Source organism: Cebidichthys violaceus, unplaced genomic scaffold (genome assembly GCF_023349555.1).
Source record: "Cebidichthys violaceus isolate CVI_PGR_0920_01 unplaced genomic scaffold, fCebVio1.0.p SCAF_170, whole genome shotgun sequence".
NCBI classification, from domain to species: Eukaryota; Metazoa; Chordata; class Actinopteri; order Perciformes; family Stichaeidae; genus Cebidichthys; species Cebidichthys violaceus.
The window spans coordinates 109964-137544 of NW_027176341.1; the positions used below are offsets into that span (position 1 = coordinate 109964).

The window sequence follows — 27581 nt, forward strand, 5'->3', positions numbered from 1 at the left end:
GGGAGTCATCGGTGCTTTCAAAATGGTGTTTTTTCTGCACAGCAAAAAAAAATCAGATCGTCAAGATCATCTGAGGGTTTTTCTTTGAAACTGTAAAAGAAGTTGGCGTTATTTTCATACCAGTCTTTTTCAGCCTTTCTATAGCTAAAAAGGTCTGTTTGCAACACCCCCCCCCCCTTTATGATGCTCCCTTTCCCAGATTGGCTGGTCTGAATGGCAAATATGATTTTTCATTTCCCTTTTAGGGGTCTTGAACTTTAGGTTTAGGATCCACTGATCTGATGATAAAATACTTCTGTGGTGTGTATGTTGTTCTCACCACAGCATTCACAGCATGAATCATAACATGTATGGCATTGTTTGTCCATCATGCTATCGTACTTTTTCTATAGTTCGTTATCAAAGTAGAATTTCCAGTGACCTGTTGATGAACAAAAGTTTAAAAAGTTCAAAATGCCCCAAAAACCTTGCAGACAAGTGAAACAGTGGAACGGGTCTTGCTGAGCAGACTGTTGCAGTGACATGGGGGGGGGGAGGGGGGGGAGGTCGAAGGAGGCCCGTCCCCCGGCTGCAGATTGGACAAAACCCCCCGCCTGCCCCGCCCATGGGAGGAGACTCCGGTCGATTTTTGAGGCGCGGTAGAAATACTCACAGCCTCATCACCGACCTCCTTTAATTTCAGCTCAGCCGCCGTGGGGTCCGCACTCAGCGAAGGGGGATCTTCTCGTTTCCAGACCTAGCTAGGGAGAAGGAGATCCGGTTGGATTTTTTTCACCTCTTTGGCAAGACCTTACCCGATCCCGGCGCTGGATTTTTAAACCTCACAACTCTCCTCGAGGTTTTTCTTTTTCGATTTTCTTTTTTGTTTTCTTCGCAACACACAGTAAAAGAGAATGGGAGCCCCGTTGTCCAAGGGTGGAGTAGCTGTTGAGGGGAAAGCCGCCGCCGCCGCCGACCCTGTCGCCGCCAAAGCCAACGGCCAGGTGAGTGAAGTAGGCCACTCAGAATCAGCGGGGAGACGCATGGCACCCAACGCCCACAAGGCAGCGTGGGGTGCCGCTGCGGTGCTCGGGGATGCGATGCCTAGCTGTTGCTCTTTCACGTCCCGCACCGTTAACCCGCGTGGCTACAGAGCGAATGAAATAAATACAGGTTGTCTACAGGGGGGAGGAGGAAAGAAACCTCCAGCCAGAGTAGCCGACGAGTGGCCATGCTCGTCCCCGCTCGGCGCGCACCAGACCTGCCTTTTGTTAATTCCGCTCGCCGGTCCCCGGGTGGGGGGTGGGGGCGATTTACCCGCAAAATTCGACGCGAGAACGACATATTCGGGTAGAAGCGCGTGTTTTGACCGTGTTCTCTCTCATGAGTTGGCTGCGGTCGGGGCGGTAGTCGCTCTCGACGTCTAAGACAAAAGACGCGGAGCGGTGCAAAGGATGCAAATGAGCGCTGCTGGAGGCGCTTTTTTTTTTTTTTGCAGAGTTGCAAACAAAGCGGCGGGGACGGGCGCCAGTTTAAAAAAAACAACCAAAAACTCTGCCCCCCAAATTAATATACACGTATGCGGTTTTTGTCTCGTGTTGTTTGACTAGTTTCAACACGGAGTCGAATAAAATGTGCGTTGACGACCGATATGCGACGGCTAATGATGAGAGCTGCGACGAGTCCACGAGTGGCTCGCTCGAGTCTATCCCCAGATCAGAAGATGCATTATTTGATTCAACGCGAAGCGCATTGCAACACATGTTGATGAACTTGGTTCCCTTTTTGTAAGTTTTTCGACTTAAAGGAGCCCACTCTCCCTCATGAGCGCAGTCGATTAATTGAATATGCCGGCTTTGGCTGGCTGTATTCTGGGCACACCGAGCTCGCGCAGAGAGCGGTGGTAGATGGGAGCTGCAGCTCCGGGATGAGAGCAGAAAGCAGGTTTCATGGGGATTCCTTTGTTCCCCAAGTCGCTTGCCGTGTTGACGTTTGAACGCAGCACTACTGCCCCCGTGTGGCTTCTTAGTAGTCATGCAAACAGCTGTCTGACCCCCGCCCCCTAGCAACCACTGTCAGTGCAAGCAGCTTTCCTCAAGTATAACATGGATTAACTATTGGAGTAAATGGGCTAATGCTAATCTGTCATATGCCAGATCCCTTTTATTTGGAATGCTGTGCACATTTTCATCTACAGTTTATCCATCTGTTTATTTGAGTGATTCCCCCCCCCCCCCCCCCCCATACTGCAGAGGCAACATGTTTATTTTGGGCCCAGTTTGACTACTTAAATCCACGACTAATGAGTTCTTCTTTGCAGGAGAACGGTCACGTCAAAACCAACGGTGACGTGTCGGCCAAGCCCGACGGGGAAGTGGCCGCCGCCGATGGAAACGGAACAGCCGAACCCGCCAAGGAGGGCGAAAACGGCACCGGGGACGCCATCGAGCCGGCCCCCGCGGCCGAGGGGGAGGCCGCCAAGCCGGAGGGCGAGGGCGGCCAAGGAGGCAAGGAGGGCAAGAAGAAGAAGAAGTTCTCCCTGAAGAACTCCTTCAAGTTCAAGGGCATCTCACTGAAGAAGAGCAAGAAGGGTGGCGAGGAGGCCAAGGAGGAGGCCGCCTCCCCGACGGCCGAGGACAAGCCCGAGGAGAACGGCCACGCGGCCAAGGAAACCAAAGAGGAGACGCCGGCCACCGAGGCCAAAGAGGACGAGGCCGCCGCCGCCGCAGCTCCAGCTGCCGCGGAGGCCGCACCCGAGGGAGAGGCCAAGGCGAAGGAGGAGGCCCCACCCACAGAGGCTGCCCCGGCCGAGGAGGTCGCCCCTGCCGCCGCCCCTGCCGAGGACACGACACCCGCGGCCCCCGAGGGTGAGGCCAAGGCAGAGTGACTGCACTCACCCTCCCCCCCCCTCCCCCTCCCCCCAGCCGCGGCACCTGAACTGATTTTCCAAGATTAAAGTATATAAATATATATATGAGAGACGCGTGCCACGTTCTTAAAAGTTATAAACGAAACTAGAGAAGAAGACAAGGGATATATCGCGTCTGCTGAGTCAACCACCAGTTCACTGCCTTTTATTAGTTCTTCGACAGACGGAATCTCACCGGGCCCTCTCATCAAAGCGTCGGCGTGTGTCGCCCCCTCATGGTACACACGGGGACTGGCGTGTGGCGAAGGTAAATGGATTGGATGTGGAGCGAATCAGGAATACTGACTTATTTTCCCAGTTCACGGAGAAGCATCCTTTTTTTTAACAGCGTGGCAGCCCTATAACATTTTTATTTTTATTTCTCATCTTCCTTTTTTTTTCTTTTGGGATCTAAAAATTGTCACCGTTGCGGAGCGGGGCAGAGCATCTCCTTCACTCGAAATGACTGTTATATGGACACATAAACCTTTCAGAAAGATCTTACTCGTTTTTAGAATTCTACATTCCTATGTTTAACCCCCCCCCCCCAAATTTCAAGTATTTTGTCATGTATAGAAAAGTTAAAAATCGACGAGGGGAGGTGGAAAAAGGAGCAATGTCTTTGTACGTGCATTTCGATTAGTTTTTTTTTCTTCTTCTGGCTAAAACCACATTCAAGCTTCTTGAGTATTGCAGTGTTCACATTTCAGAGTTTATGATGCAGGGGTTGGGGTTGTGTACAAAATGTGAGCTTTTTAATCTGCAAACCGTCTCTGTAAATATGTTTTGGCCAATATTTTTGGTTCTCTTTATTTTGCTATCGTTTGAAGATGTCAATGGTTTTATTGTAACTTTTAATAAGGGTAAATAAATGTTCGATCCCCCCGGTCTGTGTTCCGCCTTTTGATTCACACCTCAAGACACATTGATGACGTTAGACTAGACTAAAGATAGTCTTATTGTATAGTTACATCATAAATACATAAACATTCAGTTAATTAGCAGATGAGAGAAAACTAAGTCAAAGCAACCATGATTTAGATTTAAATGAGACAAATGAGCTTTATGTCATTAAATCAGCTAATTATGAAAATGGAAAAATAAATAAACACCAGTGAATTGGTGGTTCCAAGACCCTGAGTCACACTTGATTCACGCGTGATCTGCATAATAAACTGGTCACATCTGCACCAATATTGTGTCATAAATAGAACAATATCTGCATATTTATTTTTATCCTTAAGATAGTTTTCATGCATTCTGGACTATTCTTTTAGCACATTAGGCCCACATCTCATTGCATAATTTCACTTCACATTAGTTGTGTGCGTGACAAACATTTGAATCCAAATAGTGTATTATGTGAGAGCATGACAAGTCATACGTTTTTTTTTTTCTTTATAGCATCATCTTCAATTAATTATGGCCGCTTATTTGACATCAGCTGCTGGAGTAAAATCCAGTTGGTTATCAGAGGCTTAAAATCGCTAATTATTAGTTGGTCTCTGGCTCCCTGTGGTGGACAGCCGTGTGTATTGTACATGAGTCTGCACAATTGTTGCTGTTCGGTAAGAGTACAACACGTTAACGTCTAATTCACACGTTGTTCGTGTTATGCTATTAGCCAAAGTTAGCTAGTTGTTTACGTAGTATCTTCAGCAAGACTTATAATGCGCTTTAATGGGATGTGGAAGTAGATTTGGCCGTACGCGCTTCCGTACAACACAATGTAAAAGCAGCAACGTTGAGCAGACCCAGATAAGGTCAACGTCACAAATATTTGAATGACAACTACTGTATGTCGAAATATTATAAGTTATTACACACTGAGCACAGACGAGGTGGCCGAGTGGTTAAGGCGATGGACTGCTAATCCATTGTGCTCTGCACGCGTGGGTTCGAATCCCATCCTCGTCGGATATTTTCAATTTGATAAATGTTAAAGTAGCCATGAAATAAAAAAAAGAGACTGAAAAAGATTATAACTGTAACGTAATAAGCCCGTGTTTCTCTTCTGAAGCGTTATGTTACGCTTCCGTAAGACATAATATCGTGGGAAATTGTAGCCCACGCAAATACTAGCAAATGGAGGAATTCCATGTGTTTTAAAGAAGCACATGAAGGCTCGTCTGGTGAGAGTAGCTGCGCCGCCCACACGTGCAGCTGCGTTTAGAGCTCTTGATGCACGCCACCGACACGTGGTTGTAAACACGAGGGGACTTCACGGGTAAATATTTGTGCTCTTACCTTGATGAATGATCAATACGTGCTCACTGCGGCTGCTTTTACGCCTTGTCCCCGTGTAAAATAACATATCTCTGGACAAAAATCCCTAAAATGTCTGTAGATAGTTAGATGGATAAATTGACAGGTATTGTCAACGTGGGACATGCTGCCATCTAGTGGTAACAGAACATAATTAAACTGTTTTTATTCCAACTTTTGTTTGACGTTCTGTGATAAAAAAGTTGCTTTTTAAGCAACAAAATAAGTAAATTCAAATAGGCAATTTTTATGAGTAAACTATACAATTTATGATGGCTGAATTCCACTTAACTGCAACAACACAATAAACATGTGGCATATGGCAAGTCGGACAAAATCACTAACCATCATGCAAGTCACTAAAAGTAAGACGGTGATCGCAGTTATGCAGGCCTGGGACGGTCTAGAAAACTGAAGACCCCAAGTTTTCAAACCTTTATAAAATATTTCTTCTAAAAAATTGACCATCTTCTGACTTTTTGTAACCACGTAAGAGGACCTGGTATCGCTCCATCGGGCTCAAAGGGTTGAATATAATATAAATGTTTATTTACACCCGCTGCTTAAGTTGATTTTTGTTAATCCTTCTCCTTCTCGAGTGAGTTTGTCACTGGTATTAGGAGCAACAGTAAACTTTATTTACAAACCCCCGCGTGTCGGTGCGAAAAAAACATACCAGCATGGACCTTTCTGCAAAGAGGGACAGTCCAGGCACATAGCTTGATCAGCATTTTTATTTAACAAGCAATTAAATATAGCTATATATATATATATATATATATATATATATATATATATATATATATATATATATATATATACGTATATATATATATATGTATATATATATATATATATACGTATATATATACATACATATATATATATACGTATATATATATATACATATATACGTATATATATATATATATATATATGTATATATATATATATATATATATATATATATATATATATATATATATATATACATACGTATATATATATATGTCAATAGAAACAAGTTTTAAAAAAAACTATTGGACCACATTATGACATTCCAGTTGACTCTTTTGACTCCAGTTGACTGAACAGAAGCAGTTGTGTCTGGGGTACACATGGTGACCTTGTCCGGTAACGTCACCCTGCCAGCTCAGCGAATTAAGCAAGGTAGAAATATCCTCTTATAAACTCAACGCATGACGTGGGGCATCAGCTCATCAAATTCCCGGCAGTGTTTTGGTCCCTTTTTTTTCTTTTCCTCGTTCCCGCTACACGACTTTACCCCAGATTTTCTTGTCGCCGACAATTTTTTATTTTTTTTCTTCAGCTCAGAGACACAAGCAATAGCTTGCGCTGCAGCCAAGAATTGCAGGATCACACATCACATCACACGGAAAATCCATCTTGTGTGGCTTCTGGTAACGCGTTTGGTGTCCCAATCAGATCCGGTTCGCCAAAACCCCAGATCAGCATTGACGCCCGAGCACCATGTGTGAACTTCTGAATTTTGGGGACCTCATTAGAGATCCTTCTTGGTGAAAGGTCATGCAGTGTGTGTGACCTTCCCCCCCTCCAGACATGTGGTGTAAAAACCACTACGACTTAAAGACTCTAAATTACTGTGCTAAGGCGAATGTGATTGTGTTTAAACGAATACAAACAAGTCAGAGCATTTTTTTCCCCCTCATACCAGAATGATAACGCTTGAAACCAGACCTTTCATCAGCACATGTAACAGGACACACCTGGCGTTGATTCAACAAATCGATCAACAATGCCCTTCCAACGCAACATCAGACGCGTGCTTTAAAAGCCAACTCCTGCATGTTGGTCCTGGTATAGTCAGCCATGAGCTGATGAGACCTATAGTACAAAAAAAAATGTGATATCCAAACGCAGCGATACCAGTAGTCCTCTCCTTTAACAGTGTTCAACAAACAACCAGCCAGTGTTTGCGATCCTTCCGACGGAGAGCCAGGAATGTTTCATGTTCAGCTGGGTCACAGTCTTTTCGGTCCAATAACTTTATTGGGGTCCACCAGTTAGAAACAACCCCATGGTTCAGTGACCCCAACCCCACACCCCCCGACCAAGTCCTACAAGGTCGTGCTTATACCGCCGTCTCTGACCTTGTCCGTCTTATTTAAACTCATCTGGCTCTCTGTCAGAGTCGGATCGGTCCTGCGGTACTGGGACCTCGGTGGGGCCATGTTGGTGAGCTCGTGCTGCTCGGCAAAGCGGTACCTCTCGTTGTCCTGGCGGACCCTCACCAGCTTGGCGACGCGCTTGCCGATGAGGTAAACCATCTCGCAGAGGCACATCAGGATGCACAGCGCGCTGGAAACGACCATGAAGATCATGAAGATCTTCTTCTCCGTGGGGCGACTGATGAAGCAGTCCACGGTGTTGGGGCACGGCTCCAGGGAACACTTGGACAACCTGAAAGAAAGGATTGAAGAAGAATGGAGAGTCAATCGATCAATCGGTTTGGCTGTTCACTTCCAACGTCCATGCTGAAGACGATTAAAAGGCCGCGCTTTCGTCTGAAAAGTAAAAAAGGCACGAGCGTTACTTGGGCAAGTCGTATCCATGGTATATCCGGTACAGGATGTACAGGAAGGACGTGTCGAATCCAGCCTTGAAGACCAGACTCAGCAGATAGGTCCACCACAGCCCCCCTCTCTTCTTGCCGGGGTTGGCGTACAGGTGAGAGCCGTGGTGCAGCGCCTCGTATTTCTTGTCCTTTCCTTCGCGGAATTTAACATGAGCCATCACCATCAGGGACGGACACGTGACGAAAATCAGCTGCAGAGCCCACAGGCGGATATGGGAGATGGGGAAGATGTGGTCATAGCAGATGTTGGTGCAGCCAGGCTGGAGACAGAGTAAAACATTTACAGCAATTGCTTTTTCTGTAATGACTAAAATGTCTCAGATGGTTAAAACAAGTGAGAGTGTAAGTTATTGCCTTTGTGCCAGAGATAAAAGAAGAAGAACAACAAGGAACCGAGTCTCAAAGTGGCACTAGTTTTATTTCATACCACTACTACTGCAACTGTGATGAAAATGATGAATACAAAACAATCCAGAATCAAATACCACGTGGACGATGTGCTGATTTTTATGTAAGAATAGTGTCAGAATAGAAAAGGACAACGTCTTACCTGCCGAGTGTTACACACAAAGTCTTTGCTCTCGTCACCCCAAACCCTCTGCGCTGCCACCACAAACACCATGACCCGGAACACAAACACCATGGACAACCAAATCCTCCCGAACGCGGTGGAGTATTTATTGACTCCGCTCAACAAGCTCTCCAGGCCCGACCAGTTCATCGCTGCTGCTGCACGGGGCCTGTGTGATGGACACAAACGTACGCTTTAACGGAGAGGAAAGGGAGAATAAAGGGCCGTGCTTCCACATCCGTATCACAAGATAAAAGACGATCAGACAATTACTTGCAACTATACCATAAAATGTAGGCTTCTGGTTCAGAATTAGCCAGATGTTGCCCAATCCAACAGATGCAAGTTACATGATGAGTGAATACTTCAAAATACAGCTGTACCCAGAACCGGTGTGACTGGCTAAGACACAAGACTAAGAGCTTGCATGGGCTTGTCTGAACTAAACATCAGATCAGGTCAGGAGTGGGAGGTGACATTTGGAAACAGATTTTTATCTCATGTCTGCAGGGGTTTCGTTGTTGTCTTGTTCCAAATTGCATTTTATTTTTTTAAATGCTTCATAAATTGTTATTTAGGATTATTACTGTCACCGGGCCCCCTCTAATGAAGGCCCATGTTTTTAGTAGCTATATAACGAGATGTACTGTGCATAGGCCAGAGAAGATGAAGTTAGCAGCCTGTTAGCATAGCGTATAACAGACTGGAAACAGGGGGGGTGGGGGGGCGACAGCCTGGCTTCTTCCAAAGGAAACCTAATCTGCCTTCCAGCACCCCTAAAGCTCTGGTTTCACTCTGGCAGCATTTTTAGCAACAATTTGCGGTTATAGTGCTCGACTGTTTCTGGCTGGGACCACTTCCTGAAATGTCCACCGGTCGCCCGGCAACTGCTACCAAGAAGTAGTGTGGCACACAAACCCTAATCAAACAGTGACGTTTGATGAACCAGAGTCCCCCTTTTATGCAGGCTATTGTGCTAAGATAAGCTAACTGGCTGCTAGCTACAAATTTACCGTAATGACAGGAGAGTGGTTTCAATCTGCTCATCCAAATCTCTGCAAGAAAGCAGCTTTTTAAATTTAGAATTTAGAGCACATTTCCAACAAACAAACTATGGAAGCCCATTTTCGCCACTGTGAGGAAAAAAATACAGATCATGTAAGTCATTATAATGTGATATTATCTCAAAATTTCAACTTACTATCTCAAAATGTCAACTTACTATCTCAACATTTTTACTTACTATCTCATAATTTCGATTTACTATCTCATTATTTTGAGATAGTATCTCATTATAATGAAGATTCCACTGCTCCACCGTGATACTTTTAGCTTTACATATCTAGGAAAATCTTTTGTTTTTGAACAGGAACTAACAATATGCTCTATGACACACAGACAAACCAGTTTGAGGAGTTGGGAGTGTTGCACTTAGAAATGTGAAACATGATTACGGTTGTAACAAAACCTTTTAAGCCATGGTTAATGGTATTAGTTACACCTGTGCTTCTCCTGCTATGATAACACAGCTCTGTTCCAGTGTTAAATAAGATCAAATGTTAATGATCAAAATATGTCTTTGTGCTCCATCCTGGACGCTGTTCATTCTGTACACACAGCTGCTGTGTGTGTTAACCGTAACCATCGCTGCTGTGGAACAAGAGGAATGAGGTTCATGAATGAAACAACCAGGTGTCATTGGCCCATTATAGATATAACTTCAAGCATAAACCTCCTGGCCAATGTGTGGTTTCACAATTTAAGTTACCTAGATACTGTTTGTCTGTGTTTGTGTCTGTGTGTGTGTGTGTTTAACAAATATGTCTTTATCCTTGCAAACTAAATCTAAAGTGGGTTACCCAGTCTATTGAATCATGTTTTTCATAGTACCATGGGGCTGGCATTGTACAGATTCTTCTTTTTCGGTGGTAAGATATACTTCATTTTTAGTCCTTTTATTGTAAAACGCAATTACATTCATTCACTAAAAATGTGTATCTAATTTTGCCACATATAGTTTATCTCTGCTGGTCAAATAAACGGGAACCACTAAAGCTTTGATCAAGTTTAATTAATACTTTTTTTAAATAAATACTTCTCTGAAGGTATAACAGATTTTTTTTAAATTATATTTTCCTTTTGTTTTTACTTGAATTCCCACCACATCGCTGGTCATGAAGAGAAACCCATATGGAATATACAAACATCATCCTTAGACGTGTACGATTTTGTGGAGCAGTGAAGCATCACGCACGAGTAAAATATTTAGATTTCACCAAACAGGAGTGGCCGAGGGCTTTTCGTTGTTAACACTTAGAACTCTGGATGTACTCCATTAGTTTAGTCATATAGGCTAAATACAACAAATCTTCGCAGCAATGAGACTCGTCCAGTGAGGGCCACATACTGCTGTGGTTATGATGAGACCATTTCAGATTCTACATTAATATTTGTCTTTTTTTTTTCTTTTTTTTTTAAACCCCAACAGGCAGAGGCTGTTTACAAAATATAAAATGTTGTTTGTGCGAGGAATGTGGTGGCAAATTAAACCGTAGATCTTCAATGACCGCAAACTGTTTTTATTTTCAGGAAGGCATTAAATCTACCATTAAAAGACCAATTGCATGGTAGGCTATTTATAAAGCAGATTGCTTGATATACATCAGCTCGTGTGTGTGTAGAAATGTTTAACTTTAAAGACGGCTACATACCCCAACGACTCGGCCTGTGTGGTGAATCTAGAGTTTATAAAACCACATTTTCTTTATACGGATTGTGCAACATCTTGCCACACTATGTGTAACGTTACTCTCATTGTGTCTTTTTCTTTAGGGGGAAATGGCCTAGAGGTTTTCTCCCCATATGTTGGCATAACTAACAGTTTCTATTGTCCTGTTTTAGGGTAAATAAGGAAAAAGACATCACTGTAACTAACAGGCTACAGTCTTTTGTTTACCGCTCAGTCCTCACTTTAGGCTTGTGATACAACATTAATGAAAACCAAACAAAAAAGAATCTTACCTAGTGCTGGAACCAGACTCAAATACCTAAATCCAATATATCGACACCAGCAGGAGAAGATTGATAAACAGCTGTAAAGTTAAATATAGTTCAGTAAAAACTGGTTTAAACGATTCCGCTGCTTTTTCTCTCTGTTTCTGTCTCTGCTCTCTCGCCCTTCCCTCAGAATTCCTGCCAAACCAGATTCAAGAGTTGCTACGTCACCACGCACACACACACACGCACATAGACACAGACTTGCATGCCCTGTCTTGTCAGTTTGCATGATACAGGAAGGCTCCACTCCCTCTGAGGCATGTAACCTAACACCCTATGAATAGGTAAAGAAACAAGACACATAAACACCCATCCTTCCCAAACAGAATGCCTGTGTGTGTGTGTGTGTGTGTGTGTGTGCATGTGTGTGTGTAAGTATGTAGGAAAAAGAGAGTAAGAAAGAGAGAGAGAGAGAGAGGAAGATGCCACACCCTTTGGGCAGTAATGCAGATGTGTTTTTACAGTGAGCAACATGTTCACATGGTAACAGACTCACAGAACTAAATCAGATTTAAAAGAATGTAGTGTGTCAAACTGTTTCAGTAACTTGTTGCTGCAGTTTGTTTGAAATAGAGTAACTCATCAAAGAAAATACCATACATGCTGTAATATATATTAAGTCAGTGTATGACAAACAATGCAAAGTGGCAAGAGAAAAAGTGAAACATTAAAAGCGTTCATAAATTGTGAATATATAGTGGGATTAGAGTAAAATACATGACGATGAAGAGTTATGAACATATGAGAAAATCTAGAGTTCCCTGACATTAATACAGCCAGTGTATATCTTGGTAGATTTACATTGTGCAAACAGCAGATGGCAGCAATTACTACAACATCTGCTTGACACTGACAATTGGCCCGCGTGCGGCCTTATTTTTTCATACAGTAACAGTATAAAAAATGAAATATGATTTAGGAAGAATGTTCAGTTGTACCTGGATTAACATAAGGTTACACAGGACATACCATATCAATGAATTCAAGTTTACTTAGACTTACTACTGATTACGTACTGCTTGCCTTAGTAAACCTAACCTCGCTTACTCTGCTAAAAGGGATCAAATAACACTTTTGTTATATTTAGTAAAGCAACATAATGAGAAGTGATTTTTAAAAGATTCGTCATGTTGAAGGAGACAGTCTGACTAATACCGGAAGTGTACTTACAAATTAAAACGGCCATGATTATTTTTTTTTCCAAACAGTGCAGGGTGTTTTCTTTTTCAGTTTTATTGTTGAAAGCTTACAACCGGAAGTCGCGTTTGTTTTTATCTCGGTTAACTCAACGTTTGTGTTCGACATGTCTCCTTCGCAGACTCTTCTCCGCCAGTAGAAACGTCTGGATTTTCCGTGAAACAACTGCGTTTTGTAAGTAACGTTGGCTGTGTCAGCCGTGTGTGTTTGATGTAGCAGGTGTTACTGATGTGAAACTGAAGTTAGCCGTGTGCTAACGACACCACTGTCACCCGCTGTCGTTAGGCTGTTGTTGAAAACCAGCCAACGCATTAACGTTAGCCTGGAAGTGTTAGCTTTGTTTATTCTAGGAACATGCTGGTTGACCTGGTTTTACATGAGCTGGCTGGCGGCTGAGCCTCTAATGGCGTTACTGATAAGTCTAGTGAGGTAACCGCTAGTTGGTTTCTAAATCATTGTCTTAGACTGGGCATGCTATAACCTTCTTTTGTGGAATATACAGTACTGTGTGTGCGTTTGACAATCAGCCTACTAGTGACGTTAGCTAGCTGGCTGTCATTTAGAGCATCGTCCGAGTTAACGGTCACATTCGTTTGTTTGTAAAAGGGCATAAAGGACTAGCTAACAACATTTAGCCTCTAGCAATATATACGCTGGACTGTGAGCTGTTTATTAATTGCAGTCGGCAACTTGCAGGTGTAAATCCGATCTCTGGCCATTCGTATAGTTTAACTAGCGTGAACTGAACATTTGTAAAAAGGTCCGTTATTTTCGCGTGGACACAATGTCACGCCGAACTCTCTGTAAAAAAACAGGCAGAATGTCGTATGTTAGCTACTTAAACCAGGCAAGGCTAACCGAGCATTATCAACACGTTGTCCTTTACGCAGCAGGTTAGCAGCACGCTAGCGGGCCGTTGTCAGCCAGGACCCAGAAAAAAAAAGCAGCATCATCATCAATGGTGTGTCCACATCCCGGAGCCGACGCATTGTCCTGTGTACGCTCAATGAACCATCTCCTCAGCTCTCATCACAGTGAGTGTCTCCGTCTCTGTGCAGAGTTAGTGGCTTCACTAGCAATGCATTATATTATGACTCTCTCTCTCTCTCTCTCTCTCTCTCTCTCTCTCTCTCTCTCTCTCTCTCTCTCTCTCTCTCTCTCTCTCTCTCTTAGGCTGCACATGTATGGCGTTTGCGAGGCTCGGAGGGGAATTTTGCCAAGCCCAGCACCTGCTGCTTATCGTGGACAAGTGAAGAGGAGAGACACCAGCTAGGCGCAAACACTGCCATTGACGTGCACAGGTGCGTAGTAATGAAGGCTGGTTGTGTCTTTTTATTCAGGTACATCATGAAACAAGTTACAGTCTATGGGGCAGCAGAGAGTAGAGGTACACTGAATCAGTGGAGGTACTGACTGGAAGTCCTTATGTGTAGCTAGTCATTGAAGTCATCCAGGTGCATGGTTATCAGATCTTAATCACACTAAAGCCTCAGATAAACACATCCCATGTGGGAATAGGTCTTTATACAAAAAGATACTATTCATAATAAAGTAACGGAACAAAAAAAGCACTATGGAAGGAAACCTTAATGGCCGTCTCCGTGTCCTCGTAGGTCCTTACTGCCATCCTGTTCAATCCACATGAAGACAAGCCAACCGTCAGCCTGTCAGCTGTCCCGGGGAGCGGGAGAGGCTTTGGGTTTAACCCGGGAGTGTCCTCACAGCGCTTCTCCTTTTCTGCTTCTCCTTTCTTCTTCTACCCTGATTCGGCCAAGACTTTTCTGAATGGGCTAGCAGATTTGAAAGGGAGAAAGGAAGGACAGATCTTTTTTTATTTTTTGTTCTGTCTTCATTTTTTATTTATTTTTTTCCTTCTGGACTTTAGTTGTCTGCTAGAGTTTAATATTTATTTTTAACCAAGCCAATTTTAGTTATTTCTTCATTGCCAAGAAAAGTTTATTTCTATCCCAGGAAATTTGTCTTGTCTTTATTTATTTATACCACTTTTTGTCACCAAAATAACAGAGTAGTTACAGTTTTTTGCCCATAAGTCATACGGATGCATTAGTTAGTGAAATTATTGGCAAAGTGGTTTATCATTTTTTACAGTTTTTTCTTTTATTGAAAACATCATTTTATTTGCGTTCCATTTTTTTTTTTTACAACATTTTCGCTCTGATTAGTTTGAAGCACAGAACTTTTCTCACCTTTCTGTGTCGATAAACCTTTCTGAGGGTCTAAAAATGAACCGACCGGCTCCGGTGGAGATCTCTTATGACTGCCTGAGATTTCTCATTACGCACAACCCCACCAATGCACAACTCGGAAGGTTTATAGAGGTAGCGCACCTTTTTGTAATAATTCCTGCATATCCATTGTTCAGTTTTCTTTCGGTAATAGAGGGAGGAACCGCGTCGCGCTGCGTTAAACGTATGTTTTCGATGTGCAGGACCTGAAGGCGTATGGAGTGAACACCCTGGTGAGAGTGTGTGCTGCTACGTACGACAAGACACCGGTGGAGCAAGAAAGTATCCAAGTCCTGGTAAGTGACATGGATACACAGCAGCTTAAGCCTACTCACTAACAAAGTAAGAGTATACATAATGTACAGCGATTCCACTATATAGAGCATAATCATGTTTACTATACATTCAGGCAGCGCTACAAAGTGGCAAAAGTGAGTGTCGGTTTAGTCCAAATGATTGAATTTGACAGCATGTGCAACAAAATGATGAGATCAAATGAGGACTTGATATCCCCTCCAGGATTGGCCATTTGACGACGGCTCCGCCCCCCCAGAACAGGTGGTTGATGATTGGCTGAACCTCCTGCAGACAAAGTTTCGGGAGGAGCCGGGCAGCTGTGTGGCTGTGCACTGCGTCGCTGGATTAGGAAGGTCAGTCTGCACTAGAGGCAGGATTTTAACGTGTTGTGTTTCTCACACGCAGTATGAATGGCTTGATGTATTAATATCCGTCTGTCCTCAGAGCTCCCGTGTTGGTGGCCCTGGCTCTAATCGAGTGTGGGATGGAATATGAAGACGCCGTGCACTTCATAAGACTGTGAGTACTAAACACTGAGTCGACTGTTCCCCCTGTTTTTACCTGAACTGTGCTTCCAACCGTTCCCTCTGTTCGTGTACCGTATTCACGCCTGTCGCTGTTTTTTTTTTTTTTGTTTTAAAGAAATAAACGTGTTCTCGTTTGTCAGGAAGCGCCGCGGAGCGTTCAACTCCAAGCAGCTGCTGTACCTGGAGAGCTACAAGCCTAAACTGTGTCTGCGCTCCAAAGACGCCAACGGACAGAGCTGCTCTATCCAGTAGGAACCTACGGCGTCGTCACCGCAGCGCCACAGGAGACGCCCACCGTCGCGATGTTCAACGGGAAGTTGACGGGGTTTTTTTGGGGTGAATGTTTGGTAACATCAATGCTGTGAAATCCAATCAAAGTGCTTCATGTAATTACAAGAATTAAAGAGACCTATTGTCAAATTTCCGAAGATCTTTTAAAAACATATGCAGACAACTTTACATTAAAAAAAAATTAGCCTAAAAAAAGAATCACAAAGCGCAGGATGTTCTGGATGTTTTTAGGTAAATGGGGGGAAGTTCGGTGTAGTTTTGCTGTTTTTTTAAATGCAGCCCCCCCCCAATTCACCTCAATTCATCAAGAGCTTTCTCTGGTTGTGAATTCAAGGTAACACGGGGTGAGTAATAGATGTTTGAATTAAAAAAAAAAAAAAAAAAAGTAATTGTAGTGGTAAAGTATTCCTTGAACAGACTTACTTTGATGTTGGGATCAGACATTATAGTGTCCGTAGTCGAGCGCTGTCGACGGTAGATTCATTCTTGCGGCTTGATATTCGTTTCAAAGCTCAAACGCTGAATAAATGACCTGCTGGTTCTACTGCACATCGGTCCAGACGGTGGTTCAGATTTGATTTAGTTTATTCCGATATATCTCCTCCTGGACCAAATCGATCCAGGCGACCCGGGTGATGACGAACTCAAGACGAGTTGGAAAGCCTAGTTCTACGTGTGACGTATGCTGTATTAAACACTACTATCTACCCGTCTACTGTATGTCCCGTGTCAGAGTCGTAGGCAGTCTGCTTCTCTAGAAACAAACGTGTGTTGGCTGTAGATGTTCGACACTGTCCTTCATAATGTCACTGAGGCCAGAGGGCCGGCAGGGTAAAAAGGTCAGCTGGTGAAGGTATTCAGAAGGGAACACTTTATAAGGTTTTGGTAGATTGTCCTGTGTAAAGAACATCGACATGTTAGTTCATTGACACACCCCCCCCCCCCCCCCCCAGCGCTCCACACCTCCACTTCACCATCTAGTGCAACTGAGTGTGTGATGGAGGGGCAGCGTAAACAAACATGAAGGTCTTTTTGATCAGCTGACTGTACAAACGGGACAATCTGCTGAATACTTTCTGAATTCCTTAACACCAACCTCCGCAGAACAGGACTGTGGAGCCAACATGGCCGCCACCGAAGCCTTTGGTTCTGGTCCATCTCCGTCTGGTCAGCTGCTGCGCTTGTAAGATGCTGTTGGGTCCTTGTGATGTTTATTATTTCTCTCTTTTCTTTCCCTGTACTGTTTTAACTATTTGTACTTGTCAGTTATTTATTGATTCCACAGTTGTTGTTGTTTTTTCTTTTTTTTTTTTGTGAAATGTCTGTCTGCTAGAAAATAAAATAAATCTAGTAGTCCTGTTGGAAAATTAAAGTGTTTAGTAATGTAACTGTTGTTTGTTGTGGAGCATATTTCATCACTCTTAATTCCAGTTAGATGTTGCCCGTCCGCGGTGTCAGTTTGTCGTACATCTTATTTTCAAGCACATTTTGATCAAATTCTCGTAAACAATTTCCGATTACGAGCAACTTCAAAACGACTGACGCAATGCAGATCAGCTCCACATTAATATCCATCTGATAAGAGGTTTGACAACGGAGCAATTCAACCGCTATCTCGGTGGAAACCATGTCACAGTTTTTCCAAAAGCACATTTTTTGTTAATAATTTGAAACGCAGCTCTGCAAACTCACCCGGCTGCGTCTGCAACAATTCCAGGACTGCAAATGGGGCTGTAGCTGTAATATGGCAGCTGATCAGCGTGATGCTGAGCCTGACCTGCCCTCACTGAAGTGTGTGTGTGTGTGTGTGTGTGTGTGTGTGTGTGTGTGTGTGTGTGTGTGTGAGAGAGAGAGAGAGAGACCGTGAGAGATTGCCTCTGGCCGTGGTAATGCTGTGTGAACGTGGAGTGACAGCATCACATGGAGCCAATTCAAGGTTGATTGGTTTTATTGACTGACCCGACGACACACACACACACACACACACACACACACACACACACACACACACACACACACAAACTAACCTTGAACAAAAGAGCCACAGTGGGTGAATGCAGCGAAGGCCCACCACTCCATTAAAATACATATCTGAGGAATAGACGCATCGACGATGTTGCTTTTCATTACTTATCCTTATTCATGTGCATGCAGAGAAACGCTTGAGTGAGTGTACGCTTTACATCCTGGAGCTGGTTTCCAGGACAACATTAGAGCGGTGAACCGAGAAGAAGAATACTAATATTTAGGTGGATTTCACAGTCTGAGGGAAGTATAATATTTAATTTACCTTATTTGCTCAAGTTTGGTTTGAGTTTTTCTATATTCCCCACTGAGTGTAAGGTAAGGAGTGTAGTGCTGTACTCCATGTGACTCAAACAGACTGACCTGCTTGACTGATGTACAGAGAGGAAGATAAGATACCCGCTGCTCCTTAGCCTTCAGTGCAGGGAGGTCACATCAAATGTTAGGTGGAGTGTTTGACTCTGTGGACAGTAGAGGGCGATAACGTCCTGCCAAATAGTGAACTTTATAATTGAGTTATTTGCACCTTGGTTCTATTGTAAAAATAATACTTCCTCAATCTTTGACATGTTTTTTCGGGCTGATCAGTGAATCCATTTCTGTTCTGAAGGTTCTGAACGCAGTGTGACAATAACTGACTGAAGTCGTACAGCACAGAGTGTTCGACGAAGACAGCAAAGTTACTATTACTACTGTCCTCGCAATGGAATGCTCCATATTATTATGGTTTGTACAGTGTCACTTGATCAGTCAGAACACACACACACACACACACACACACACACACACACACACACACACACACACACAGAGGCCTACAGCGTCCTTGGCAGCAGAGGACAGCTCTGTGATAATCTGCTGAATATATGACAGCTGAACATCTCTAAGCTCGCTGTAAGCTACACGACACGGTGTGTGTGCGTATATGTGTGTGTGTGTGTGTGTGTGTGTGTGTGTGTGTGTGTGTTCAATGTCCCGTGGAGTCAAAAACTGCTTTTTTTTTATTTGATAAAAACATTTTTAATTACAGATGGAGGGATATAAAGACAAAAACGGAAATGATGGTTAGAAATACATGAGTGGTGTGTATTATAGATGAGAAATACCATATAATGACATGACTTTATAGTAAAATCAGCATTCATTTTTATGGGCATGGTGGGGAAAAAAAAGATCATTATTAGGAGTATGCTAGAGTCAAAAACTGTAAGTTGGAGCACTGAACTGTAACAAATTAGCTGTGGACTATATTAAACAAGCTGTTCTCCTGAAGGAAGACGTTGCTCTTCACGCTGCAGGAGGAGGGCGCTCTCACTCCAAATAACAGGACTTTGGAATCTCTGGAAAATAGTATTGATTTTTATATTGGTGATTGTTCCACCAACTCTTTTTTTTGCTGGTACATTTGTCACTGAACCTGGAGGCTATTTATCGCGAGGAGGAGGAGGAGGAGACCGCGGGCAGATGGGAGGGGCCGTGAGGAGGGTGACCCAGTTCACCCTGCAGACCGCCTGCTGATCCACCAAAGGATGAAATCAGTGAAACATCTGACAGACGAATCTACAACTGGTGTTTCCAGCTTTTCCTCACATCCAGTTGTACTTCCTCTCCCGGTGTAAAACAGCAGACTCAGAGTGTGCGCGTGTGTGTTTGTGTGTGTGTGTGTGTGTGTGTGTGTGTGGTTGAGTGTGTGTATGAGTGTGTGTGAGTGAGAGGAAGGAAGAGGGAGGGATTGAAAGAGGAAAGTGGAAAGGAGCAGGACTTTTAGTTGTCTAAGCATCTGGATATCTGGCTGCGGAGAGAAGAAGAAGAAGAAGAAGAATTTGGATGCATGGAAAATGTACTTGATACCAGAGTAAAAGACCGAAAAAGCTCAGTAGAAGAAGAGTGGAGGACAGGAAGGAGGGAAACAAGAGGAGGAGAAAGTTACATTTTCTAACGGGACAGGAAGACTGACCAGCAGGAATGTTGCCGGTGAGTTTCCATTAATAAAATATACCAAACTTAATAAACTTAATAGACAATGTATCGTCTTGGCTGACGTAATCACTGATAGAAGACTTCAAAGCGAGCTAACGTGACAGTTAGTGAAAGCTTCACCACTGAGTCAAACACGGTGAACTAAACGACGAGCCGACATTGTCCCTTTACTTAATGTCATTTTAGATTTTTAAATGTTCTTTATGAACACGTTTTATACACTTTCTCCAGCTACAATAAAATAAATAAAAATTCTCAAATGAACGGACAGGAGAGCAGGGCGCGTGAAACTTTTTTTTCCGAAAAAATGATTTTATTTCGCTAAAGGCACGTGAGTGAAGACAAAAAGCTTTACGATAATGTGTATTAAATGACGAGAGAAGCAGACGTTTCACCGCCATTAAAACACCGTGATATATCCAGCGTCTGAGCGCTCCGAGCTGCGCCAATCCGCCACATTTAAACGGATCAAAACCGGAAGTTGTGCGCTCTACTAGGCAGGGTTTAGTAAGTATTGGAGTTTTGCGTTTTGAGGCGACTTTCAATGGAGGAAGCCATGTGGTTGTAAATACTTAAATATGTAGCAATCAGCAGAATCCAAATCTGTGCAACAGTTTTAAGATAAATGTCCTGAACAATGAAACTGCTAGATACCCTGCAAACGTTGTCTGTATGTTTTGTTTTGTAACCTGTGTAGATAGACTACTTACACACTCTCCATATATTGTTTCTGGCAATGTGTACATGCATTTGTGGTTTTCACTTGTGTTGCATTACTCCAAAGAAGATACTATCACGTTTAGCAATGAGGCTTTTATTTTGAAGGCTCCAATCAGAAGTCCTACTTTTCTTTTGGCTGTCTTGACACTATTGAGAGAGTGTGTTCGTGTGTGTGTGTGTGTGTGTGTGTGTGTGTGTGTGTGTGTGTGTGTGTGTGTGTGTGTGTGTGTGTGTGTGCGCGTGTGTGCGTGTGTGCGCGTGTGTGCGTGTGTGGCGCAATTGCTCATCCGCAATTGATCGAAACATTTTAATATTTAGGTTTAGAGAGATGTAATTGCATATATACATAAACATAGAAATGCATTCACGCTCTACTACTCAGCCCAAATACTGAAGGCCCTTAAACACTATTGAAATGGCACGTGCATGCATTTTATGAAGTTTTCAAATAGTTTTAAAGAGGTCTTATTGATGCATGATAAGTTCCTGGTGAGTAGAAAACGTTAGATCGTAAAATAAAATAAAATACATACAGGCTAAAGTTTGCAAATTGTAGCAGTTTATTGTTATTCTACCTGCGAACCAAGTGTAGAATTAGTAAACCATCAGTATTCCTGCTTCCTACCTCAATCGTCCTTTCTCTCTCTCTCACACACACACACACACACACACACACACACACACACACACACACACACACTGGAAACACTACAGTGCTTTGTGGCTGGGTTGGGCTGCTGTCAGCTTCGGACAATACACTGAAGATATAGAGATGTGTTTACTGGAGAGAGAGAGAGAGAGCGGGAGAGAGGGAGAGAGTCCTTCTACCTTGACCTTTGACCTCACCCTGAATGTTCTTCCTGGTTCTTTTCATCCTTTTTTTTCCAAAGTTGAGGGAGTTAAAGCTTCTACCATCCAGTGTCCACCATAGCTCTGTGACATTCAGCTCTGTTGTGAAAGTATTTGCCCGAAGCCGCGATCATCAAGTTCACTTCATTATTCAGATTGCTTGGAAAAGTGTATCGGCTCCTAAAGCGCTGTCCGTACGTCTCTCATCTCGGCTTTTGCCTTCACTTCTTCAAACACGGGGGTCGCTCACATGATTGACACAGCAATGTATCTCATGTCGGGTATTTTAATTGCTCGAATACTGTGAATTATGACCAAATAGCTGATAAGTTAATGATGTGACTGGCAACCTCACTTTTTTTGTTTAATGCTAATTATCAAACGTTAGCATGCTAACACACAAAACGGTGAGCGACATTATTCCCTCCTAAACATCAGCATGTTGGCATTGCCTATTGGAGTGTGTTAGCATGCCGGTGTTAGCATTTAGCTCCAAGCAGTGCTGTGCTTGTGTCAACAAATGTGTTGCTCAATGTTGCCGCTCAGCCTTCTCCATGTTGAGGGCCGAGTGGAGGCAGTTGACACGCTCCGAACTTTGTATAGGGCTCGTTTAAGTGCGTTGTTCGTTTGCAGGGTTTGACACTTTTATCAATGCGACTCTATAAATGGTTTCAATAATTTATAGACCCAGGTTTTGAATTGTTTTGGGCAAATTGGGACTATTTGTTGCTGACTGAGATCGCGGCGGGATTTCTGGGAGGTTGTTCTGGAGACGTAACGAAGACGCGATTTTGTAGAAAGTTTCAAGAAAGTCCATGAGTTGACATGAACGATTCGGAGGAAGACCCGGCGAGACGTACTGTATGCAAAGTGTTAGTGTTGCTTCTTTCTCAATGAGCTGGAAGCTCGTGCTTCACCGGTCACATGCAGTTCCTATAGAGACAGCGCTGTGTGTGTGTGTGTGTGTGTGTGTGTGTGTGTGTGTGTGTGTGTGTGTGGTGGGGGGGGGGGGGGGGGGGTGTCTGAAACGCAAATCACCTCCAGCTGTCACTGTGTTCCACTGTGTCTCACACACACACACACACACACACACACACACACACACACACTGCCAACAGGGAAGCTGGCCTTTTGTTTGTAATGCTGGAGATTTAAGAAGCACATTCACTTCAGAACGCGATCAAAGTTTATTCCACCGTTCCTAAAGTGTAATTGTGCTGCAATATAGACTCTTATGAGCAGGCGTCACTTGAAGCGCCCTCACTGGAAACACAGTATGGTGGAGCTATTTTCTCCTCCGTGTGTAATACTTTCCTAATTCTGCTTGATGCACTGCCTGAAATAGGACGTCTTCATGTGTGGCTATTAAATGGCAGCCGTTTCTTCCACTCCCACGCTAGCTGCTCTCCCCTCCCATGATGCATCATTAGTGAGAAGACCGTTGCTTGAAATGTCTCCGAAATGAAATTAAGATTGCGTGGGCTTCCACCAGCTGCTCTCAAATACACCTTCCTGATTTAATTTGAGACCAAAGGGTGTAGCCCGAGATGCGATTTATTTTAGGAACTGCAACAAAACACACGGGAAGAGGCGGGACAATGGACTGGACTTTTTGGGAGAAAACAAAAGCCAGTGGGCAGACATGAGAAGAGTTTGACAGATGGAACGGACTGAGAAGGATAACTCTCCTTGAATGGTCGGCGCAGCAGGTATAATAAGCACGCAGATCCCAACAGAGTCCATCATCATCATTTAAAATGATTCACTAGCTCAAAAAAAAAAGAAGAACAAAGCTACAGCAGCCTGGACAGCATCCAATCATATCTATTACATAATTCACAAAAAAAAGAAAAAGAAACCTGTAGATATGTCTTCACCACGCATAATCAGCCAGATAGGCCTCAGCTCAGATGGGATAAATAAAACTAATTCTACGAATTGAAAGACTTATTGATTATTGTTGGTTCATGACATCACGTCCTGGCTAACCTCCTCTTTTACTCAATATAGTCTCTGAGTCAGCATTTCTTTCATCGGCCTTTCTGGAAAAATGAAGCGTTACTGAATTTACTTTCCATAACCAAAGACAATACACGTGCGATAAGACATTGAAACAACGTTTTCTGTGCTGCAGCTACAGCTCTGTAAAACTTAATTTCATTTCCCCTAACATCCTGAAAACGTCCGCAGCGTTCGGTCATCTCTGTCCTGCTGTTAGACGCGTGACTAACTGCAGCGACTTTAGAACGCGGTGTTAAAGAAATGATGGGAAATGGTGTTTGTTAAGGGCAGCTAAAAGCAGAAATAATAAATGCTCATCTTCAGTTCCCTGGTTGGGTTCTTTTGAATGTATACTATTGGCTCAACGGGCTTCTGAGTGAGGTTCTCTTTTCTTCCGTTTGGAAAACAACCTGGAGGTTTCGGTGTGACTTTAGCCAGCTGTCCTCTCAGTGTGCCGTCGGCGACAGCTGATGAGCATGGTGACGTGCTCATGTGACTTTTAGTAGCCGAACCGAGACACACCGTCACACTGGTCAGCTGACCTTGTTTTACTGTACAGAACAACCACAAATGTTCCAAATGTTTTTTTTAAAAACTATAGAATTATATATATTTTTTCTTATTCCTTTACTGGTTTTACTGTTTGAAGTCAGTGTGTGTGTGTGTGTGTGTGTGTGTGTGTGTGTGTGTGTGTGTGTGTGTGTGTGTGTGTGAATCTGACTATCTTTGTCTGTAGTGGGTGGAAGTACAGCACAGTCCCTTTGCAAGAACTTGGAAGAACATTTTGTTTATAAAAAATCCCAGTTCTTGCGGAGACACACACACACACACACACACACACACACACACACACACACACACACACACACACACACACACACACACACACACCACACACACTTTTACATGCACACATAAACACTCTCTCTTACAGGGCAGTACCTCTTAATTCCCTCTGAGTGCTGTGTCTGAGTACTCATATTACTGTTTTGATAAGAATCTCATGATCATTTTTTACCTCACTCCTAAATTGTCTAACGACGCTCAAAATTTCCAAATTCTGATTTGTGATGGGCTTCAAGTAAAGGGTCACAGTTCAGTGTGGTGTCTCCTGGCAGCAGTTTCAAAGGATTATGGGACATAAATATCAGTCAGATCCACGCGACAAGTAATCTGTGACTGAAGATTTACAATTGTGTGTGTGTGTGTGTGTGTGTGTGTGTGTGTGTGTGTGTGTATGAGAGCATAAGCGACAAAGAGGTCAAGAAGGAAGAGAAGAGGAAAGACAACTGAGTTCAGGACGTTGTTTGTTATTGTCGGTGTGTTGAGGAATCGTACAGCTTTTAGTCATGTAGATATGATACAACATGTCTTCTGCTTCACGCCCTTCTATCCAAACATCTGACTGTGTGTGTGTGTGTGTGTGTGTGTGTGTGTGTGTGTGTGTGTGTGTGTGACACACAGAGTGCGAGACAGTTCTTCTGCCAACATACCTTATGTGTCCTTTCTGTGTGTGTGTGTGTGTGTGTGTGCGCGTGTGTGTGTCTGTGTGTGTGTGTGTGTGCGCGCGTGTGTGTGTGTGTGTGTGTGTGTGTGTGTGTGTGTGTGTGTGTGTGTGTGTGCAGCCATGCAGTATATCAGTGTAGCCTCTGTAATCTCTCCCCTCCAGCATTACCACTGCTGCTTCTGGACAGCCTCACTCCACACCATAACCAGGCAACACACACACACACACACACACACACACACACACACACACACACACACACACACACACACACACACATACAGATATATCTATGTTTGAACATTAATGCTGTCAATGTTTAGAAGATGGAGAAGTCATGTTTTCAGGATCATTTTTAGTTACATTCGTCAAGTCAACACTGGTGGTCACGTCTGTCATATCATATATTATGAACTTATTTTTTTATGAACTGTTAAAGTGCAGTTAAAAACAGTTAGCCGTCCTGCTAATTGTTTCCTAAGTAATACGTATCAGGCATAGTTATGACATTATTAAAGCGGATCATTAGTATACAAGTAGAATAAATAAAAGAAGTACTTTAATGTGTTCCAGTATTGGGAGTGAATGTGTTAGTCTTGACCCAGAGCGACCCGGCCGGCTCCAGCCCTGCTGGACTCAGAGCTAAAAAAAAAAAATGTTTTGGCATCGAAGCGTCTGGGACTTTTTTTTAAAGACTCGACAAATCGGTTGACACATGCTCAAACTAATCAAGACGTCAGTAGTGTCATAACCTACATATCTGACGATGTGTAGACCGTTGCTCATTATTATGTGTTTAAGTGGAACATTTTGACAGGAACACTTTAAGCATTTGTGAGAAAGCGTTTTGTTTTTTTTAATAAATTGTTTTAGTGATTCAGATTAGATCAGACTAAATGTGTTGTCTTTGCAGCTGCTTACATCAACTACAAATATTTAAATACAAAACATGGCAAGATATGCATTTGAGCATGAAAACAGAGTATATATATTCACATCATGTAAAGTTTATATTACCTGATTATGCCGTTATCTTAACCGTTTCATTGCTCTACCTTGATAAGTATTTCTTTATTTATTTAAAAGTTCACTTTTTGTATCACAAAAAAAGTCAGAAAATTCCAGAAAAAATTCAGTATTTTAAGGTTATCCAGAATGTCCTTTAGTTAGGATGAACACCACAGTGAGACAGTAGTAGACGACCTTACACTGGGTCACTTGCTACACCTCTATAGTGGCTGGTGCAGGTCCACCAGGCCTCTGAAAGATTACATTCAAACTTTGAAACTCAAATCACTTTAATGTCACACCTGACCTGGAACAATAAGAGCAGGAGCGCCTCCATCACACCAGAGGTGGATGGTGTTTATGGACCATATCGTCTTTTCTAATAAAAAAAAAATATATATCAGTTCAATATCACGGTCTACTCCCACTAACATCCGTGAAAAGTGTCCCGATTCTCTTTCCTATCTCCCATCATCCTCTCCTCCTCACCCTCTCTCCCGCTCCTCACATTCAGTGAAAGGCGACTCCCTCCCTCCCCCCCCCCCCCCCCCCTCACTGACACGCGCTCTTATATCTGTAGTCCGTACCCCTTGCACTCTGACATTCCAAACACACACTCTCCCTTCAGAGACGCCACTTTCTCTATCGGACACCACCCGATATTTATCGATACCACACACACACACACACACACACACACACACACACACACACACACATGCGCGCGCACACGCACACCACCGCGTGTGTGTGTGTGTGTGTCTTTGGCTGATGGTTTTCCGATGAAGCGTTTCTTTGCTCTGGTGTTGGAGCGGCTGGTGTTTGTGTCGAAGAACCTCAAACTGAGTCAGTGCAGCAAACAGAAGAAGAAGAAGAAGGAGCAGCAGCAGCTCAGAACCAGGGACAGTAAGCCACCGGTGAGCTCCACTTCATTCTGACTCCGACTCACTCTATCGCTGCAGGATGGGTCAAGTTAACATTGTGGTGTCATGCAGTGAGTGTGCTGTTGTTTAGCATCGGGCTGGGGCCACCGTGCCGTCCCGCCGCCCCCGCCTTCAATGAAGAACACTGTGTTGAAATTGCCTCGGAGTAACTAATGAAATGTGCATTGATGTGGTTGTTTTGCAGCGACATATTAACTAAGAGAAGACGAGGCTGTTTGCCTGCATAGTCTCACTCTCTTTCTCCCTCTAATGCCTAAAATAGCCGGAGTCACTCCATTCAGCACTGAGGAAAATGTGTATGTGTGTGTGTGTGTGTGTGTGTGTGTGTGTGTGTGTGTGTGTGTTATTTGATGTGAGTCCTGTCCACCGATAGACAGAAAGAAGTTGTCCTCATTGACAGTTCATCATGTTCAAACACAAAGATCAGAACTAGAAGGCCCTTGTGACTTCATTTCGTACTTGGTGAAATGTTCTTAGATTGTTTCATGATATGTTCTGTGATGTTATGCCTGCATAGATATGGACACGTTCAGTCCCACACAGATATGATGTAATCAACCTGTACTAACCGGTAAGCTAACGGTAGCGCTCA

The 27581-nt window shown here is 43.4% G+C and overlaps 4 protein-coding genes and 1 non-coding gene across 8 annotated transcripts in view; 4 read left to right on the forward strand and 1 right to left on the reverse strand.

The window, feature by feature from the left end:
• Positions 1-675: 675 nt before the first annotated feature.
• marcksl1a (MARCKS-like 1a) lies at positions 676-3771 on the forward strand. The gene is made up of 2 exons (XM_068712746.1): positions 676-983; positions 2300-3771. Exons 1-2 carry the CDS (start codon positions 894-896, stop codon positions 2864-2866), a joined length of 657 nt encoding a protein of 218 aa, XP_068568847.1. The 5' UTR covers positions 676-893; the 3' UTR covers positions 2867-3771.
• Positions 3772-4722: 951 nt separating this feature from the next.
• trnas-gcu (transfer RNA serine (anticodon GCU)) lies at positions 4723-4804 on the forward strand. Its single transcript has one exon. It is a non-coding gene; the product is annotated as a tRNA-Ser (tRNA).
• A 1364-nt stretch (positions 4805-6168) lies between these two features.
• On the reverse strand, positions 6169-11696 carry LOC137874174 (gap junction beta-4 protein-like). Its single transcript, XM_068712745.1, has 4 exons — positions 11362-11696; positions 8320-8509; positions 7728-8029; positions 6169-7594 (listed from the first exon to the last, which is right to left on the reverse strand). The coding sequence occupies exons 2-4, from the start codon at positions 8488-8490 to the stop codon at positions 7252-7254; spliced, it is 816 nt and encodes a 271-aa protein (XP_068568846.1). The 5' UTR covers positions 8491-8509; positions 11362-11696; the 3' UTR covers positions 6169-7251.
• Positions 11697-12678: 982 nt separating this feature from the next.
• LOC137874176 (protein tyrosine phosphatase type IVA 2-like) lies at positions 12679-17343 on the forward strand. Of its 2 annotated transcripts, none has more exons than XM_068712748.1 (8): positions 12679-12768; positions 13485-13628; positions 13768-13895; positions 14208-14933; positions 15044-15136; positions 15360-15490; positions 15582-15656; positions 15805-17343. In XM_068712748.1, the coding sequence occupies exons 4-8, from the start codon at positions 14838-14840 to the stop codon at positions 15914-15916; spliced, it is 507 nt and encodes a 168-aa protein (XP_068568849.1). In that variant the 5' UTR covers positions 12679-12768; positions 13485-13628; positions 13768-13895; positions 14208-14837; the 3' UTR covers positions 15917-17343. The 2 variants fall into 2 exon arrangements, with proteins under 2 accessions (XP_068568849.1, XP_068568850.1); XM_068712749.1 differs by having other exon boundaries at positions 13488-13628.
• A 9326-nt stretch (positions 17344-26669) lies between these two features.
• The window catches only part of LOC137874177 (apoptosis-stimulating of p53 protein 1-like), a 31924-nt gene continuing 31012 nt past the window's right edge, over positions 26670-27581 (forward strand). For 2 of the 3 annotated variants that reach the window (XM_068712750.1, XM_068712751.1), the window contains exon 1: positions 26670-26962. In XM_068712750.1, coding sequence (XP_068568851.1) covers positions 26828-26962 — 135 coding nt within the window. In that variant the 5' untranslated portion in view covers positions 26670-26827. The remainder of the gene's footprint in view (positions 26963-27581) is intronic. The other variant, XM_068712752.1, reaches the window with a different exon arrangement.

Coding starts and splice junctions, on each gene's coding strand:
- marcksl1a (XM_068712746.1), top strand. CDS start 894: ATGGGAGCCCCGTTGTCCAAGGGTGGAGTAGCTGTTGAGGGGAAAGCC. Junction 984..2,299: donor CCGCCAAAGCCAACGGCCAG/GTGAGTGAAGTA, acceptor TCTTCTTTGCAG/GAGAACGGTCACGTCAAAAC.
- LOC137874174 (XM_068712745.1), bottom strand. CDS start 8,490: ATGAACTGGTCGGGCCTGGAGAGCTTGTTGAGCGGAGTCAATAAATAC. Junction 8,030..8,319: donor TTGTGTGTAACACTCGGCAG/GTAAGACGTTGT, acceptor CTCTGTCTCCAG/CCTGGCTGCACCAACATCTG. Junction 7,595..7,727: donor CATGGATACGACTTGCCCAA/GTAACGCTCGTG, acceptor CCTTTCTTTCAG/GTTGTCCAAGTGTTCCCTGG.
- LOC137874176 (XM_068712748.1), top strand. CDS start 14,838: ATGAACCGACCGGCTCCGGTGGAGATCTCTTATGACTGCCTGAGATTT. Junction 15,137..15,359: donor AAGAAAGTATCCAAGTCCTG/GTAAGTGACATG, acceptor TATCCCCTCCAG/GATTGGCCATTTGACGACGG. Junction 15,491..15,581: donor TGCGTCGCTGGATTAGGAAG/GTCAGTCTGCAC, acceptor GTCTGTCCTCAG/AGCTCCCGTGTTGGTGGCCC.